The 20,609-nt window shown below is 41.0% G+C and overlaps 1 protein-coding gene across 1 annotated transcript; it reads left to right on the top strand.

Moving 5' to 3' along the window:
- The first annotated feature begins 504 nt into the window (after window positions 1-504).
- On the top strand, window positions 505-20,403 carry LOC120541412 (glutamate-rich protein 3-like). The gene is made up of 8 exons (XM_039773017.1): window positions 505-551; window positions 3,510-3,603; window positions 3,757-3,855; window positions 7,675-7,827; window positions 10,928-11,140; window positions 14,440-14,620; window positions 17,942-18,128; window positions 19,862-20,403. Exons 1-8 carry the CDS (start codon window positions 541-543, stop codon window positions 19,944-19,946), a joined length of 1,023 nt encoding a protein of 340 aa, XP_039628951.1. The 5' UTR covers window positions 505-540; the 3' UTR covers window positions 19,947-20,403.
- Window positions 20,404-20,609: the final 206 nt, after the last annotated feature.

The following is a 20,609-nucleotide window of genomic DNA, read 5'->3' as shown; positions in this document are numbered from 1 at the left end:
ATCGAGCAGCTACAAAAACATATCAACCCAAAAAATGTAATTTCTAACTAATTAGGCATCACTCATTTTCACTTGCATGCACGTAAAATTTCAGATTGGGAAATTCGTCCATCTCTGACAGGACTTGAACGCATCAGAAGACAAGAACACGTGAAACAAGATGAGCTCCTTCAATTTTATCACACAAAATAAACATGACTTCCTCAAAACAGAATATTGAGTTGCATATTCCTTCCATTTGTTATCTTATAAAGAAATCTTAATTCATGTGCCAAATTCACGTGGCCTTTCTTATCGCGACTTGCGTGAGTGCACGCGAGCAGCCCACAGCCCAGTCAAGTCGCGCACTCCTATTTCCCAAGATGCCCTTCGAGTTCTTCCAATACGCGAGGACCTGTGGGTGGAGTCTAGACACCTCACCCTTGTGCAGATATTACTGGATGAATTACTGTAATTCGTGCACCGAGCGCCCTCTCATGGCCGTAACACTGGAGCCGACGACCAGTATCTGTTTACCGTTGCTTGGCGATAACACTCAGAATGGACCGGGGGTGAGTGATTGAATTTGTTTTTAGAAATAAAACTGAAAAGTGTAGTCTTTGAGCAGTCCAGGTCTCATACAGTTGCGCATGGAAACGAGTACTCAAAGCGGCTAAAAAAGTTTTAAATCCGGGATTTAAAAAAAAAAAAACAACAACTAATAAATACACAGATAAATGACTTGCTTCGCCTCTTTAAATCACGTTTAATTATCATTTTAATTACAAGGCTCAGTTCAAGCAAATCAGTTGCGGAGTAAGGCAAATCTGAAATGTACAGTAGTTTGCCAGAATCCACCTAAGAAAACTTACCTCGGATACTGATTTTTATTCTAGTGTCGCAACTTCACCGTCTGTTTTCGCGAATATTTAAGATGTTTGCTTAACATGTGGGGTTTTGAAATTCTACTTTATTGTTTTGTTAAAAAAACAATAGATTTTTGTAAGGATTTCTTATCAGGCTATCCACTGTTTTTTTTTCTACAATTAAATAGAATCACAAGGATCAGAAACAAAATTAAGAAGAGACGCGACTGTGTAACTTACAGGGGATTATATCCGCAAAGTATTTTTTACAGAAGGAGATGAATCTTTCTCACACCCTTTAATTTATGTACCTATTCTAAAACAATATAAAACTTCATTTGTATTACTTTCTAGAATGGACAAAAACTGTAACCCTGTATGTCTAACTGTAGCTCTTTTTCTGTTTATAAATCTGAAGATAAAGTGATCGAAAATACGATCGGTATGTTTGGTAAATAATATATACGTAAAGTATAAATTTCAGAGTGTTAGACCTTCTATTACACCTTTATGTGGATATTATAACGTTAGAAACGTATATAAAACACACACACACAAGGCAATAAAAACATGAAAGATTGTCAGCTCTTATTTGTCAGTTTATAATATTAACAAGATGACAGCCACAGTGACAAAAGGTAAATATGTTCCTGACAATATTGTAAGATAAATGAGGATGTTATTTTAATATACAAGTCCTTTTCTAACCCACTTAGGGTCGTGGGTGGTGCTGAGACTATCCCTTCTAGCACAGGGCTCAAGGCAGGAACAAACTCCTGACGGGCTGCCAGTCCATGCAGGGCCATCACACACAAACACACACGCGGGCCAATTTATTATTGTCAATCCAACTAAACTAAATGCAGTTTAGTGATGAGCAAAACAAGCAATAAAATGTATTTTCTCTAAAATTCAAGTTCACCTGTAGTTGGCACATGGAACAAAAAAATCTAACAACTTGCAGTTGGCAGTCAGTTCTCTGAATCTTTTTTGTGCCTCTTGGATGTAAATTCTTTATTTTTTTAATGTTTATATACTGTTAATGGAATAATTATATTGCTAAAGTATTTTAATATCATCCATCCATCCATTTTCCAACCCGCTGAAACCAAACACAGGGTCACGGGGGTCTGCTGGAGCCAATTCCAGCCAACACAGGGCACATGGCAGGAAACAAACCCTGGGCAGGGCGCCAACCCACCGCAGGGCACACACACACACACACCAAGCACACACACTAGGGACAATTTAAGATCGCCAATGCACCTAACCTGCATGTCTTTGGATTGTGGGAGGAAACCCACGGAGATACAGGGAGAACATGCAAAGTCCATGCAGGGAGGACCCAGGAAGCGAACCCAGGTCTCCTAACTGCTACCCACTGCGCCACGGTGCCGCCCAAATGTAATAACATATATAAAAAATAAAAAAGATAACACAGAGTGAGCGGGCAATCAGGCCTCACCAGCTGTTCTGAGGAATTTACGGAAAAACTAACATGTGATGACAAAGCTCAGGAGTCACCTAAACATGAATAGGCACGACCCAAGAACAGTCAGTAGAATGCAGCTTTGGAATTAGGTGTATGGATTAACACAAAAATAAATAAACATACAAACAGCAAATGAGATTATGATCTATCTATCTATACTAAAACTAAAGTCTACCTATCTATCTATACTAAATCTAAAGTCTATCTATCTATACTAAAACTAAAGTCTATCTATCTATATTAAAACTAAAGTCTATCTATCTATCAATACTAAAACTAAAGTCTATCTTTCTATCTATACTAAAACTAAAGTCTATCTATCTATCTATCTATACATAAGAGCATAAGAAATTTGACAGACAATTCAATTCATCAAGTCATCAATTCATGTTTCGCTAATAGCTCAGCTGTCCCAAGATCTCATCCAGATTTTTCTTGACGGTTGTCAAGGTTTCTTCTTCAATTCCTTGTCTTGGTGGTTGGTTCCAGAGTCCCACAACTCTTTGCGTAACAAAGTGTTTCTGTTTTGAATGCATTTTCCCCTTAATTTCAACTGATTGCCTTTCCCAAGGTTTCTCCCATTTTGTTCCCCAAAAAAGTTTTTTTTTTGGGGGAGTTTTTCCTTGTCTTCTTAGACAGTCAAGGCTGGGGGGCTGTCAAAAGGCAGGGCTTGTCAAAGCCCATTGCGACACTCCTTGTGCGATTTTGGGCAATACAAAAAATCAATTGTATTGTATTGTATTGTATCTGGTGGCGGAGCCACAGAGGTAGCGGTTTCTCAGATGTCTTCCTTTCTGTACTGATGTTGCAACTGGCATTCCATATTCAGGATCTCAGCCTCAAAGATCTCCTACGACTTCTCAGGTTAGTCCATTTTGGGCGCTTTCTTGTTTGCCAGTGTATATGGTTTAATTCAGTTTATGCTTTCAGTCAAACCACAACCTGTTCCTGTTCATAGGAAGTCATTATGAATCTCAGGACCCACCTCAAGACCTTACTTATACTAATTTACAAGAGGCTTCCCTCCGCAGTATCTTTTCATTTTCTTGCCCAATGTATACTTGTACGTACGACTAAGATTGGAAGTAAAGTAACTTTTCCGGTTTGAGGTGAGCTTGTCCCCAGTTGCAGCAGAGATCAGTTAATGTTGGTGTTTTGTCTTATTTTGTCAGGCTTATCCCAGCATACAATGCTCTTACTGATGAAAACCTGGTGCATTTCTTCTGTCAAGAGAAAATCCGTCAACATCTCTGGAAATCAGGCCTGGTAAATATCTACAGTATGTTATATACAGTGATAGCCTGTCAATAGATACGGGAAGAGGAGAAAGGGTGGCATCTATTTAACTAAAGTCTTGTAGTTATAGTAGAAACCCTCACACAGAAAACAATAATTGACTTTTAATTTTGAAAAATTAAGGTGACCCATGATGGATTAATTGTATCAGAGAAAGACTATCGTCTGAATATGGCCAAACTGGACCACATCGACCACGTGAAACGCAATCTCTCTTCAAAGGTTAGTTTCCTGATCAACCCCGGTTTTGTCTGATGCACATTAATCAAAGTAATCAAGAAGGGTGCCATTGCAAGTCTAAATACCCCACCCTGTCTGAGCCTAATGAGCTTAGAGAGTCATGGGGTTGTTCTGAAGGTGGAAGTGAATAAACAGAACGGCTATTGAAAAGTGCATCACAACACAGAAAAACCTGAGTTGGTCCAATTCGAGTTGGACTCATGAAGGCTTAAAGATGCCTTATTGTCTTGCGTCCACTCCCCTGTTTACCTTCTTCTATCCATCCATCCATTATCATCAGATTTTCACTCAAGTCCTAAAAGTAGATGAAGAGAAACCAGTTAAACAAATGAGACAAAAATATTATATGTGATCATTTATTAATTGAGGAAAATGATCGAATATTCCATATTTGTGAGTGGCAAAAGTATGTGAACCTCTAGGATTAGCAGTGAGTTTGAAGGTGAAATTCAAGTCAGGTGTTTTCAATCAATGGGATGCCAATCAGCTGTGAGTGGGCACCCTGTGGTATTTAAAGAACAGGATCTATCAAAGTCTGCTCTTCACAACACATGTTTGTGGAAGTGTATCATGGCACCAACAAAGGAGATTTCTGAGGACCTCACAAAAAGAGTTGTTGGTGCTCATCAGGCTGGAAAAGGTTATCAAATCATCTCTAAAGAGTTTGGACTCCACCAATCCACAGTCAGACAGATTGTGTACAAATGGAGGAAATTCAAGACCGTTGTTACCCTCCACAGGAGTGGTCGACCAACAAAGATCACTCCAAGAGCAAGGCGTGTAACAGTGGGCGAGGTCGCAAAGGACCCCAGGGTAACTTCTAAGCAACTGAAGGCCTCTCTCACATTGGCTAATGTTCATGTTCATGAGTCCACCATCAGGAGAACACTGAACAACAATGGTGTGCATGGCAGGGTTGCAAGGAGAAAGCCACTGCTCTCCAAAAAACATTGCTGCTCGTCTGCAGTTTGCTAAAGATCACGTGGACAAACCAGAAGGCTATTGGAAGAATGTTTTGTGGACGGATGAGACCAAAATAGAACTTTTTGGTTTAAATGAAAAGCGTTATGTTTGGAGAAAGGAAAACACTGCATTCCAGCATAAGAACCTCATCCCATCTGTGAAACATGGTGGTGGTAGTATCATGGTTTGGGCCTGTTTTGCTGCATCTGGGCCAGGACGGCTTGCCTTCATTGATGGAACAATGAATTCTGAATTATATCAGAGAATTCTAAAGGAAAATGTCAGGACATCTGTCCATGAACTGAATCTCAAGAGAAGGTGGGTCATGCAGCAAGACAACGACCCTAAGCACACAAGTCGTTCTACCAAAGAATGGTTAAAGAAGAATAAAGTGAATGTTTTGGATTGGCCAAGTCAAAGTCCTGACCTTAATCCAATCGAAATGTTGTGGAAGGACCTGAAGCGAGCAGTTCATGTGAGGAAACCCACCAACATCCCAGAGTTGAAGCTGTTCTGTATGCAGGAATGGGCTAAAATTCCTCCAAGCAGGTGTGCAGGAATGATCAGAAGCTACCAGAAACGTTTAGTTGCAGTTATTGCTGCAAAGGGGGGTCACACCAGATACTGAAATCAAAGGTTCACATACTTTTGCCACTCACAAATATGTAATATTTGATCATTTTCCTCAATAAATAAATGACCAAGTATAATATTTGTGTCTCGTTTGTTTAACTAGTTTCTCTTTATCTACTTTTAGGACTTGAGTGAAAATCTGATGATGTTTTAGGTCATATTTATGCAGAAATATAGAAAATTTTAAAAGGTTCACAAACGTTCAAGCACAACTGTAGATGTACCCTGTGATTGATTTACCAAAGTGGCTTTATTGTAATATCATCCATATTGCAGCATACACTAACACAAAATAAAAAATATACATAAATGAAGGACAAGTGCCAGAGAGGTATAGAACTATACTATAATAGATAAATACGAGGGATGTTCAAAAAGTTTCCACACTTTTTTTTAACTCTGTTTATTAAGGATCTCAAAAACAAATGACATCACTTTTCTACACAGTCATCTTCATTTGCGATGCAATGTTCCCAGTGTCGTACCAACTTTTTAATGCCCAATTACTATTCCTCCCGCCTTCACCGTTTCCGACAAAAATATAAAAGTGCAGAAACTTTTTGAACGTCCCTCATGCATAATTAAAAACACTGTAAATAATAGGCAACTGAATAGATATTAATAACAATAATAGACTGTGCCCTCCATAACGTTTGGGACAAAGACCCGTTTTTCCTTGATTTCCCCCTCCGCTCCACAGTTTAAAATGACAAATCAAACCATTCAGACATTGGGATTAAAGTACACACTTTCATTTAAGGGGATTTGCAGACACACAGCACTTTTTTTAACATGGTCCCCCATACCCCCCCCCACACACACCACATTTCAGGGATCCATAATATTTTGGACATTTGGCATCCCAGGTGTGTTTCAATGCTTCATAAGATACCTCGGTTTGCTTCTACCTACTGGCTTTGGAGTCTGTAATTATCATTGAAGACAAGAGCTGTGCCAATGAAAGTCAAAGAAGCCATTATGAGACTCAAAAACAAAAATAAAACCATTAGAGACATCGGCAAATCCTTAGGGTGGCTGAAATCAACTGTCAGGGATATCATGAAGAAGAAGAAACACACTGATGGGCTCAGTAATCACAAAGGGACTGGTAGGCCAAGAATGACCTCCACTGCTGATGATGACAGAAGAATCCTCACTATGGTCAAGAAAAAAAACACCAATTGCCTGTCAGACAGACCAGACCCAGTCTTCAGGAGGCAAATGTGTATGAGTCAAAGATGATTACCAGCAGAAGACTTCATGAACAGAAACACAGAGACCACAATGCAAGATGTAAACCACTAAAACATGATGGCCAGAATCCAGTTTGTGAAAAAGGACTTCTGGCAATTCTGGGAAAAGGTCCCTCGTGGACAGACAGGACAAAGATGAACATCATCAGAGTGATGGAGATGAAAAGGAACGGCACAAGGTCCAAAGCAGACCACCTCATCTGTTAAACATGGTAGTGAGGGTGTCATGGCTTGGGCATATATGACTGGCACATTTCTCTTTACCAATGATGGAACTAATGACGACACAAGTTCCAGTAAATGCCTCCAAACTCATTAGACAGCTCTTCATCCTACAAGATAATAATCCAAATGTACTGCTAAGGCAACACGGGAGTGATTTGGTGCCAAAAACTGGAAAATTCTTGAGTGGTCAATCCAGTCACCTGATTTAAATCAAATTGAGCAGGCATCTCATATGCTGAAGAGAACACTTAAGAGGACAAGCCACCAGAACAGGCAGGAGCTGAAGATGGCTGCATTAGAAGCTTCATCACCAGAGAAGACCCTCAGCACCTGCTGATGTCTACGAATCACAGACTTCAAGCAGTCATTGCATGCTGGGATATGCGACAAAGCACTAAATACGACGGCATTAATAGACCTGAAATGGGGGACTATGTAGAAAAAGTGTTGTGTGAGCGAAATGTGTTCAAATCCCCTCAAATAAAATTCTTCAATGTGCACTTTTATGATGTCTGAATTCTTTGATTTGACATTGTGGAGCAGAGGGGTAAATCGAGGTAAGATGCGCCGTTCTACCAAACATTATGGAGGGCACTGTGTATCTCAGGCATTTCCTCCTCTCTAGTGCTAGCAACCTACAGTATATGTGAAGGATTAGAAATGGAAACAGAGATTGATGGATGAGTGAAAGAAGTGACATTGCATAATACGTTCCTTTTTCAAACAGGAAGGCTACGACACCTCCAAGTATTGTATCTTACAGAATAAAGGTAATATGAAGAGAATTATGTCAAGCATAAGCTTGGGGAGCAACACTAGCAGAGAAAAGAGTGAGGTGAACACCAGAAGGAGTGAGAAAGTGAAACAAGCACTCTGTGAGGTGGGTGGCAGTTTTTCATGTGTTCTGTCCACAGATACAAGGACAGTTATTTTTTATGTATGTTACATGAGGCATTTTTAGCAATTACGCCAGCGTTTCTCAACCTTTAAGTATTTGCATCCCGGGTTTTCATAACAGTTTTAATCGCCGCCTCCCCTAACATTTTTTTGAAATGTAGATGCATATTTTGTTATACCTACTTAACTTCTATCGACATTTATCTAACTCTATATTTATTGTTCTAGTATCAGAATGTAGTTTAAGTTAATTTGTTTTGGTTTCAACAGTTGTTTTTTTCATACTTTTGATTCTTGTTTTCTTTTTTTCACATCTTCGCGCCCCCCTTTTGTTACTTCACACTCCCCTAGGGGGGCCCGTCCCACAGGTTGAGAACCACTGCATCACGCTTTTTGATAGTCAGTCTGTGACCTTGTCTAAGGAAAAGGCAAAAATTCCAAAAAAGTCTTAATTGAATTTTTGTGTGTGTGTACTAGGGGGCTCGCCAACCCCTGTGCCTGCGTTATGCGCTAGCCTCTTTGTGGTTCTGCAGCTCGCGTATGGGAATGCGGAAGTACAATTTACTAACTATTTAACATTACAGCAAGTAATTCTTCTTCTTTTGGTTGCTCCAGTTAGGGGTTGCCACAGTGGATCATCTTCTTCCATATCTTTCTGTCCTTGACATCTATACTACTGTATACTTCTTTAGAAGGTTGGCGTCCTTCAACATCTGCAATAAGATGCTGCAGATGTTCTACCAGACGGTTGTGGCGAGTGCCCTCTTCTTCGCGGTGGTGTGCTGGGAAGGCAGCATAAAGAAGAGGGACGCCTCACGCCTGGACAAACTGGTGAGGAAGGCAGGCTCTATTGTAGGCATAGAGCTGGACAGTTTGACATCCATGGCAGAGTGACGGGCACTGAGCAGGCTCCTGTCAGTCATGGAGAATCCACTGCATCCACTGAACAGGATCATCTCCAGACAGAGGAGCAGCTTCAGAGACAGACTGCTGTCACCGTCCTGCTCCACTGACAGACTAAGGAGATCGTTCCTCCCTCACACTATGTGACTCTTCAATTTCACCCGGGGGGTAAACGTTAACACTACACAAGATTATATCTTAAGATTGAATTTCGTTTCTTTCTCTCTATTAAATAAAACGACTTTTTCGAATGTTTGGCTCAGAGTGTTTGCAAAAGCTATTCTAACCGGAAACTGTTAACGTTTTAATACGAATGGCATATCAAGATCTCCTTTGGTGTCCAATGATATCAGCGGAATGTGTACTACATTACTTTTCTTGGATACATGCTTCTTTCTACAGTAATTCATGCGTTGTAAGACCGGACGTTGTTGACGGTTGTAGATATTCTTCATGATATTTTAAGTTGATGTTTTCATCTTCCGCACGATCACCACCACCTGTTTCAGCATAGACTATTGATAAGCATTTAACCAATTCGCTGTGTAACCGATCTACATTTTTGGCGTTAATTCATTGGACTTCTTCGTTTCTTGGTACTAGGATTGTATGTGTACTCCTTTTTTATGTTGATAACTGTTTGACATAATATGTCTTCTTTAATTGAGAACTTAAAGTGAGGAAAACATTAAAATGTATAAGAGCTGAGAGTACAGGAAGTGTGTCTGACAAAAGCTTTCACACGAATGAGAGTCGAGAGGACCATGGTCTTGTTTGAAAATGTTGAGAGGAGGATGTGACTTGAAAAAATCTCAAAGCAAAAGTCTCGTCTCACGGGACTTGAAAAAAATCTATCTTCCAAAAAAGAAGAATGATTTTTTTATATAATAGAGAGATGTAATCATCCTTCTATATAAAAGCGGTCGGGATTGTCCTTCCGTCCCGTGAGTGCTACGCAGTCGCAGAGTTTCACACACGCCCCGTCCATTTTGCAATGCACGATGGGATTTGTAGTTTAGTTTTTCCAGGTAAAAGATGATTTTCTACTCCAGACTGTGCGATATCTTCTTCTTCTTTCTTACTATATAAAAGCGGTCAGGATTGTCCTTCCGTCCCGTGAGTGGAAAGCGTAGCGGTATTCCGCTTATCACAGACTTACTACTTGCAGCTTACGCAAGCGACATGATGTGAGCAGAGTTCTGGTGCACCCATCATTCCCTTGCTTTTGTGTGCGATGCGCTGGAAAAATACACAAAATTATGTCTCTGGAAATAATTAATGTTGATGAAGTACAAATGCCTCACCGCATAGTAAATATCAGGGGGGTTCAAAAGGGCGACCTCAATACAGACAAAAAGTTTAAATTTCATCACAAAAATAACAGAAACTACGAGTATTAAAGTAATACCGCTCAAATGCAATATAACCAAATTAATGAGTTTGTATAAAATATCAAATTGATCTGCATATTGAAATGCCTTAAGAAGTGGTCAACTTAAAAGTCGGTCGCCTTAAAAGGCGGGTCAGCCTAGTTTACTATATAATGTGTCGAAGTAGCGGTTGGGGCACACTACCTGAATTGTGAGGGAGCGTCAGTTACGGCACTATGGCCATGTGGCGCGATTCCCCGCAGGTGATCATTGTTGAGGGCCTGACTGACTGGACCAGACTAAGGGGAAGCCCACATAACATCTGGCTGCGGTCATTTCTGGATGGTGGGACTGGACCGCGTGTCTCAGTGGGGGTTGCCAACCAGGATCCCGAGCCGTTTCATCTTGTGGTGGATGCGTCAATTCGTTGTGCCAGTGCATGCTCCCCAATCTGACCTGACCTGTTAAAAGCCCCTTAACCCTTCTTTGGATGAGTGCGTTAAGAAAATGGATGATGATTAAAAGATGTTTTGCTGCATTAGGCTTGCTGTGCTTAAGATGAGGTGATAATCTACTAAAATACATGTTGATAATGTTCTGTTAGTAATGGAGTTGTTAAATAAATAACCAACATATTAGGAGGCTGGGGCTGATGAGGGGCCCGTAAGTGCAGTACTGTAGTGGGCCCTCACATGTATCATAGTGTCCCTGTTTAGACAGAATAAACTGTACATTAAGGGACTGAAAGACAGCAAAATAATGTTATTTTTTCTCAAATTTCTTTTTTTATTATTTATTTTTTGTGATCAGTTGGAAAAAAAGGACATTGAACAGTTAACCGGTATTCGTCTCAAACCTGGTCTCTCTTCCTTTGGTCTGCTTGTTATGGTTTCACCTCCTCAAAGTCCTTCCTCTAGCAGATATCATGCATCACGTGGACAGAAGGAATGGCAGTCCAAAACACCAGTCAGAAGTTTACAGAGTCCTGATGGTTCTTGGATCAGACCAGCCCATAATTCAAAGGTGTGTGGACGTGTTTTAATGTACAGCATATTAAAGCTCATCTAACGTTACAATTGATCATGTACCCACCAGAGCTCTACTCGCTCCAGAAATGGTGTTGACTAATTTTTGTTCCTCCACTCCATGAGGAGAATTATACAAAAAGTAACGCAATTTCTGTTATTCCTACATGTTTGATAGCAACATGACCCCTCTAAGCTAGAACAGTCCCAACTAAGGGTTTTTAATACATCTGGAAAAAGAAATTCACAAAATTGTATTCCGTATCATTGTTGTGGCTGCATGTTGTACAGTAGGGGTGTCCATCTCAGATCCAGGAAGGCCACAGTGACGTAAGGTTTTCCTTTTTGCCATTTTCTTAATGAATGCCCAGTTTCTTTTGTTCATTGACTTCTTTTCCCTTCATTATAAATGCCGTGTTTTTAAAGACTCGGGCCTCTTCATTGATTTTTTTTTCCTTAAATGGCAGCCAAACAGAAATGAGATGTGAAGCGAACCGGCAGATGACCAGCTAAGTCAGGGCCTCAAACTCCAACCAGTTTCACTTCAGCCAGTACCTTAATTAGAAATCAATTCTTATTGTTAATTAAAGCCATTTATTTAATTCCGTGGCTTCTTGTTGCTCTTATTCTGCCACACCAGACATTTCCAAAATTGTTGTTCTTTCTTTTTTCTAAGAGCGCCATCACAATGTTTTGGTGGCCTGAGCAGATCAACATTACTGAGACCCTCACCTTTCTTTATTACCAGCTATTGTATGATGGACTCAGGTTGCTGGTCACATGTTGATTCATTTTTGTATCTCAATGTTTGGCTGCTAATTAAGGAAAAAAGAAGTAATTCAAGGGCCCAAGTCTTAAATAGCAAGTCAATTAAAATGAAGGCAAAAGATGTTAATTAGCAACAGAAACTGGTCACTAATTAAGAAAACGGTTAGAATGAAAACCAACAGCTGCTATGGCCCCCAAGGACAGGAGTTGGACATGCCTGTCTTACAGTGTGGCCAGATTTGAAGAGAAGATTAAATTGTAATTAATACAATATTATTCACATTTATTACTATCCATACATAATGAAGCTCCACCCAGAATAAAATGTAGTCTTGTATATAAACATCTACACGTGGAAGTGTGTCTGCCTGGAAGCGAGACATGGAGTCGGGGTAAGGGCTGGACCTTCGAGGATACAAAAGCGAGGCAAGCACATCGGCAAAATGGTATCCCTTTTACTTTTCCTCCCACCGCTAATACACAAGCGAGGCAAGCACGTTGTCAAAACGAAACTTCCGAAGGAAGACAAAGTCGCTTGTTTTAGTAGAGTATTATATATTGATCTACTTTTCCCTATAGTATTATGAATAAGTAGCCTTTGTCAGAATGCCTAATCCCACACACTTACCACTGTTTATAAGGTATTATTGTATATAACTTATCCCCACCTTCCCTTCTATATCTATAACCTCAGGCAATTAGATGTAGTAAAATGACAAGCAGGAGTTAAGTTACACATAAAATAATGTATTATTGATATTATTCATAAATAATAACAATATGCAAAGTACAGTACATTTGAATATTGGCAACCATACAACCTGATTAAATGGTGATGTGCAGTTCAGGCAGCACACAGACTTGTTAATTACTTAATGTCTCTAGTTAAGGCATCATTGGTGCTCCGCTTTCTTCAGAACAGGCCGCAAGCCTATTCAATATGTCTGCCAAGCTGTGCTCTCCATTGTAATGTCTTCTTCATCAGATGTTAGTAACAGAGATGCTTCTTCATCATATGACGGTTAGTAAGAGAGAGAGTGTGAGGTTAAACAAGTAAATTTATAGATGTTCTGTCCAACCCCTAGAGCCAATAGGACATCATGGTACTTAAAAGCTTCTGATCCAAGCCAATCCCAAACAGCCATACTTCATACCAATGGGAGAAATAGAACATCTTAACACCTGCCAACCCCCCCAAGACCATATGTTAAGGTAACCTGGCTTCCTTGTGGGGATTGAAAGACTCTAGCAGAGAAACATTTGTGTCAAGCACTTCCTTCCCTCAACTCTGTCATAAAATGTAAAGAGACTCAGTCGTAAAAGGATGGGGGGTAAACATGAATGTTTCTCACTAAAGTAACACTGAATTACATTGCTTTGCCTAAAATACAAATAAAGATATACAAAATATTTATCAAGTTATATGCAGAATCTCACGGCACAACAGTCGCTAATGCACAAGTGATGCAAGCTCATCGGCAAAACGAAACCTCCGAAGAAAGACAAAGTCGCTTAGCCGCTAATACACAAGTGATGCAAGCATGTTGGGAAAACGAAACCTCCTAGGAGAGAGAGATGCTCAGAGTAGTTCCTTTCAATTACTGGACATCTCTACATTAAAATTTTTTTTCTGACAATTTCAATAGTTTCTAGGACCCTGGGCTTTTTACAGCGCGGGCTTACACAGTTAAAGTATAAAAATCTGGATGTGAGCGTCAATAGGCCTTTCGCCCTAGGAACCAAGTTACTCAAACTATTCTATAACATTGCAGATCATAAAATAAGTCAATACGATAGCAATTGACGATAAGAATTCATAATTAATTGCAGAATTACGGTATTTGAGTGTTCCTCTCAAGTGCCTCTTTCTCTTGCATGATTTGGCTCAAAAACTAGTTAGCACATCGTCATCTCATAACAAGCTTAAGTTACATGTTTGAAATTTCTCCGTCTAGCCTTTTTAGCTCGAGACCATTCTCAAGAAACTGTGACGCACACCCATCATCGAGATATCATTGTTTTCGATATTAGAGGACCCTAAAACATTGAGATCCATCAAAAACCAGAGATCAAAATTTTTGGTGAATCTAAAGCTTTCATTCCTTCCCCACAGACGATAAGTTATGACAGGGGATGGCGCAAAGTAAAAATTGTTTGCATGTCCATTAAAAGTTATAATGAGGCACATCCTTGAGTGTAGAAGTAGGAAACCAGAAATACTAGATTAACATAAGAATTAATCTCATATTTAGAGACTCTTAACAATAAAAATGTCCATTTATAATAACTCTCTGTAGACCGGTCAAAGTGAGTGTACAATGGAGGAGACTCCTTGTGTCTTTTTTCCGTTTAATACGTGGATAATGGAGTTGTCTGCTCTTGATCTGGGAGGTACTCCTGTGCAGCAACAGAAAACACACAAAGATGAAATGTAGCTCACATCTTGCTTGCGTAGCGTAAGAACACATGTGAGGAACCCCAAAGTCAATATGATTGTTTCTGATTGTACAATTTGTTTCTCATTTACAGAAGGTCCCAAAACCGTTAAGATCCAGCAACAGACAGAATGCAGTTGTGACCTTAATCTATCTTGGAAAGCAAGTATCACTGCCGTGTGAACAGAGAAATCCCAGAGATGACGTAACTGTGTATCAGCAACACTGTGGCGGGCAGAACCTGTGTGTCTACAAGGGACAATTGCTTAAAGGAGGCAAGTAGCTGTACCCTACCACCTCATGCCCACCAGCAGTCAAACAGAAGGCACTCTTTGCAGATTTCTAGATAGATAGATATGAAGGGCACTATATGACTGACAGATAGATAGATAGATATAGATAGAGATAGATAGAGAGATAGAGATAGATAGATACTTATTAATCACAAGGGGAAATTCACATACTCCAGCAGCAGCATTCTGATACAAGAATATTAAATTAAAGAGTGATAGCAATGCAGGTATAACAGACAATAACTTTGTGTAATATTAACGTTTAGCAAACCCCCACCAGGGTCCTTAGTCTATCAGTGGAGCAGGACGGTGACAGCAGTCTGTCGCCGAAGCTGCTCCTCTGTCTGGAGATGATCCTGTTCAGTGGATTCTTCATGATTGACAGGAGCCTGCTCAGTGCCCGTCACTCTGCCACGGATGTCAAACTGTCCAGCTCCGTGCCTACAATAGTGCCTGCCTTCCTCACCAGTCTGTCCAGGCGTGAGGCGTCCCTCTTCTTAATGCTGCCTCCCCAGCACACCACCGCATAGAAGAGGGCGCTCGTCACAACCGTCTGATAGAACATCTGCAGCATCTTATTGCAGATGTTGAAGGACACCAGCCTTTTAAGGAAGTAGAATCGGCTCTGTCCTCTCTTACACAGAGCATCAGTATTGGCAGTCCAGTCCAATTTGTCATCCAGCTGCACTCCCAGGTATTTATACGTCTGTACCCTCTACACACAGTCACCTCTGATGATCATAGGGTCCATGAGGGGCCTGGGCCTCCTAAAATCCACCACCAGCTCCTTGGTTTTGCTGGTGTTCAGTTGTAGGTGGTTTGAGTCACACCATTTAACAAAGTCCTTGATTAGGTTCCTATACTCCTCCTGCACACTCCTGATGCAGCCCACGATAGCAGTGTCATCAGCGAACTTTTGCACGTGGCAGGACTCCGAGTCATATTGGAAGTCTGATGTATGTTGGCTGAACAGGACCAGAGAAAGTACAATCCCCTGCAGAGCTTCTGTGCTGCTGACCACAATGTCAGACCTGCAGTTCCCGAGACGGACATACTGAGGTCTGTCTGTAAGATAGTTCACGATCAATATCACCAGGTATGAATCTACTCCCATCTCTGTCAGCCTGTCCCGAAGGAGCCAAGGTTGGATGGTGTTGAAGGTGCTAGAGGGGCGTTAGGGGCGTCTTCAACGTTTTTGTTTTTTGCTTCAGTAACCATGAAGCACAACGCTAAGCCCTTTAGTTCAACAAATTAATGAAAGTATCCTGTTGTAATGAATTTTTCCCTGTTGTGTTAAATATTTATATAAAAATGATTACTGGTGAGACTTTTAATTTCACTCAAGTGGACAAAAAAAAAGTGTTCAGTTGTTTGCACTGAAAAATAAATTCAGGGTACTCTGATGGGATGAAAAGCCATCTTCTCTTTTTCACCCTTTGAGGTGGGTAGTAGCATTTGTTAAATATACTCTTTTATTTATGAAAAATATATACTTTTTACAGCAGGTATTGACAGTAAGAGTTTGTTTTTACTCGAGTATACTTGTACACAACAAACATACTTCACCTATCTTACATTTCTGTCACCCACTTTACTGTTACAGTATATGTGACTCTTCTACATTTAATGTTTTAACTTCCTCAGGTTTCAGCTACTGCCAAACAGCTAGCGGCAGCTCCTCTGCATTTCATTGGTCCTTATTCTAATGCGGATAGCCAATAGTGAAGCCTCGTCACTATCGGTGACAGTGTGGGTCGGCCCCACGCTGCCGGGTCCTTCCGGGGAGCCTCATGAACCCGCAACTCGAGTCTGCCCTTATTCTAATGCTGACAGCCAATAGTTTTTAATAAAGAAAAGATTTGCATTTTTTTTACTATTTGCTTTTACCTGTTACCTGATCACGCCAATTAATGGATCACCCAGACCTTACATGTTTTGTACAAACCATTTAAACAGTAACTACAACAAAAAATAAATCATCTTTCTAACCTTTGAGATATAAATTCCTGGCTATTTTAAAGGAATAAAAAGAGTGAGAGAGAAAAATAATAAAAGGACAGCAAAAAAATGTGTAACAAAGAATTGGGTCGTTTCCACCTCAACTTACATTAAGGATGAGGAAGCCTGACATTTTATAGCACAAAATATACTTCAGATAACATTCTGAGACATAAGCCCTAAAACAAATGTAACCAATCTTCTATTATAAAAAAAAATCCTGGGAGGGAGAGGAGACATGATCTTCTCCGAAGACAATTTGATGTACCATGAGAGACGCTTTAACGTCCCGCAACGACAATTTGGCATCCCGCGAGAGATACTTTGTCCTGCAGGAGACACACCAACGTCCCACAAGACAAAGCAGTGAGATCAAATTTAAAACAAGTTCACGGACATCTAACCAAACAATTGTTGGAATGCTTTTGGCAGATACACATCATGTGCTCCCAGCTCTTAAAACAACGACAAGCAACAAGCAGAACAAGCAGCTATGATCCGAACGCTTCACCTTAGCGTGCGTTCAGTCTCCCCGCCTCCACAAATCCCCCCGACATTTCACAACGTGAGTGGGACAGATGTGAAGTAGCAAAAGGACAGCTGCTGTACAGGCTTTAAAATGATTGACACAAAGCACGACAAGCAGAAAACGCAGCTTGCCATTAGAAACAAGCCAGCAGATGATCCGACTGCAACTCCCTAGCGTGCGTTCAAAACGCGATCGGCAGAGACACGAAGTAGCAAATGGACAGCTGCTGTACAGGCTTTTGAATGATCGACATGCAGCTCGCCAGCAGCAGCAGATGATCCGACGGCATCTCCTCAATGTGCGTTCAGCCGCCCACCCTTCACAACATGAGCAGCGTTATACGTCCTGTGAGAAAGATATGTAACCACACCCGGGACCGAAAATAAAGGACGTATTGTTTTTACAAATGTTTTAAAGTAACATTGAAAATAATGCATGTGTAACAATTCCCATGAAAATAACAATCTCTTGAAATTGTATATCCGGTAAACCAAATGAGGGGGTGGGCGAGTGAAGCGAGCAGGGGCGAAGCCCCCTAGTTTTAAAGAAAATAATTTTATTTTCTTCTCAAAATGGTGTTTTTCATAACATTGCATGGTAGAGAATTTCCAATTTCAGAAATTGATTCAGGACACTTAAATCCATTATGTTTTGTTTTTTTTTTAACGGGTGCAGAGCAGTGTCATAGAAGTCTCAGCTCTCAAAAATTCACCAAGATGAATCATCATTCACAAATTCCCCCTGACTCTTACAACAACGCTGTCATGATTTTGCAGAAAGGTTCCAGTTTGTGTCTCATCGTAATCCTGGATTTGGCTTCAGTTTGAACTTTTCCTTAAATGGGGTGCCAGTGGAGAGGCTCAGTACGTGCTGTGAATACAGACACCAACCGGGACGTCGGCTCGGCAGTAAGAATGGATACTTTGGGTTCGTTGATGTGAAGGGGTCCGCACCTTGCGAGAGGTAAATTAGCTAAACATGCAAAGAGCAATAAGAAAAGGGAGCAAGTGGAACAGGCAAACTTAGTCCTGGGGGGCCTCAGTGACACCATGTTTTTACTGAAGCCGTTTTGGCAATCAGTGGTTATTGTGGGTCTGGAGTCTATCATAATCTTTCATGACTTTACATTATTATTAATTTATTTATAAGCACCTTTGAAGGCACTCAAGGACACCTTACAAATCAATCACTATATAAAATAAAGAAAATACCAGTTACAATAAAACCAGTGTTAATACAACACTGAAATTAAATAAATCAACTAAAATTTATATCAAACAATAAGCAAGCTTAAAAAAGGTGGGATTTAAAGGTAGGAAGAGAATCGATGTTACAGATGTCTTGTGGGAATTTAATATATTTTTAAAATTAATTATATGAATTAAACATATAGAGCAACTCTCATGTCTAACGGGTAATCCAGACAAGAGTCACGGGGGCTATCCCAGTGAACAAGGCCTGAACCGGAGGCCAGTCCATCACAGGGCAAACACACACGCACGCTAATTTAGTATCACCAATTGGTCAGCAATGATATTTAACAGGGAGCCGGTGAAGCTGCTGGAAGAAAGGAGTAAAGTGTTCTTATGGAAAGAGACAGCATAGACCCCTGATTTATGTAAGTTTTCAGTGGTCGAAATCAGATTAATCAGCTGGGATGGGAATCAGCACCTCCAAATCCGAGACCGTGGTCCTCGGCCGGAAAAGGGTGAAGTGCCCTCTCAGGGTTGGGAGTGAGATCCTGCCCCAAGTGGAGGAGTTCAAGTATCTCGGAGTCTTGTTCACGAGTGAGGGAAGAATGGAGTGCGAGATCGACAGGCGGATTGGTGCGGCATTCGCAGTGATGCGGGCTCTGCATCGGTCTGTCGTGGTGAAAAAAGAGCTGAGCCATAAGGTGAAGCTCTCAATTTACCAGTCGATCTACGTTCCTACCCTCACCTATGGTCATGAGCTGTGGGTAGTGACCGAAAGAACGAGATCGCGAATACAAGCGGCTGAAATGAGTTTCCTCCGCAGGGTGTCTGGGCTTTCCCTTAAAGATAGGGTGAGAAGCTCAGTCATACGGGAGGGGCTCAGAGTAGAGCCGCTGCTCCTCCGCATCGAGAGGAGTCAGATGAGGTGGCTGGGGCATCTGATCAGGATGCCTCCTGGACGCCTCACTGGTGAGGTGTTCCGGGCACGTCCAACCGGGAGGAGGCCCCGGGGAAGACCCAGGACACGCTGGAGGGACTATGTCTCCCGGCTGGCCTGGGAACACCTTGGGATTCTCCCAGAAGAGCTGGAAGAAGTGGCCGGGGAGAGGAAAGTCTGGGCCTCTCTGCTTAAGCTGCTGCCCTGCGACCCAACCCCGAATAAGTGGAAGAGGATGGATGGATAAATCAGATTAAATTGATTATTAATAGAATCACGTCTATTTTTTAGGGGCCTGAAACAAAAATCATTCTACGTATAAAAGAGCTTAATTGCAACCATGCTGTTTGTTATTTCCACCCACAGATCTGTTTGTAGCGCCTGACTGTCATAACTGCCTTGAATACAAACAACACAGTCACGGAGGCCCTCCAGAGTTGACTTTGCCCGTTCCTTGTTCTGACTAACATCCATTTCAGTACATACCTTATGTTTTTGCCTCTATCAGTAGTAGTTTCTTACACTTATAATGACATATCGGTATCTTTTCCCACGTTTTGTTTCAGATGCCAAATAGCAGCTATGTGCCCTAAGGACAGCGACACCGTTTCTGATCCTGGGAAGGAAAATAAGGAGGACAGTTCCGTGTAAGAAATGTGTGAGAGTGACGTGAAGAGGAAAAGAAGACCTGTATATAGAAGTGCGACGTTTACATTTATTACTGGATGTGACATTTTGTCTAATATAGGTAAACATTACCAAAAAAAAATGTAGATCGGTTTATGACTAAAAGGCTGCAGATTTCTAAGTAGCCTTTACTCCGGTAATTACTTCTCTTGGTCATTAATAGATGTACAGCATACATATGACATGTGAAGAGCAAATCTGTCAACACGTCAGCAGTGATATTCCAGTAAATACACGACACAGAATTTATACACATATACAGAAATGTATTTAAATTTTAGGTTTTGCTAAACGAGTTGTTAAAAGACCCGAGTGTCACTCTGGCGCTAAATGCGCTAATCGCCAGTGTCGATCGGACAACCTTATGGATGCGTCACATGTAAGACTGTCATTGCTGTGTCAACAATATGGCCCATGAAAATGGGGGACGTGTAGAAAAAGTGTTGTGGGACCAAACTGTATGCAGAGATCCGCAGCTCCCGGTTATGTCTATGAATGGCATGCGCAGGATATGTGACTAAATCCGACCACTTAGACATGCCTTTGCTCTGGGCTAAACATTACGGTTCCCTAAAATAGGGCGAGCATGTTGGAAAAATGATTTTGTGACCGAAATGTAAACCGAAA

This window comes from Polypterus senegalus, chromosome 12 (genome assembly GCF_016835505.1).
Source record: "Polypterus senegalus isolate Bchr_013 chromosome 12, ASM1683550v1, whole genome shotgun sequence".
NCBI classification, from domain to species: Eukaryota; Metazoa; Chordata; class Cladistia; order Polypteriformes; family Polypteridae; genus Polypterus; species Polypterus senegalus.
This window is presented reverse-complemented; position numbering and strand designations above follow the sequence as displayed.

Coding starts and splice junctions, on each gene's coding strand:
- LOC120541412 (XM_039773017.1), top strand. Junction 3,604..3,756: donor ATCTCTGGAAATCAGGCCTG/GTAAATATCTAC, acceptor TGAAAAATTAAG/GTGACCCATGATGGATTAAT. Junction 18,129..19,861: donor GGGTCCGCACCTTGCGAGAG/GTAAATTAGCTA, acceptor GTTTTGTTTCAG/ATGCCAAATAGCAGCTATGT.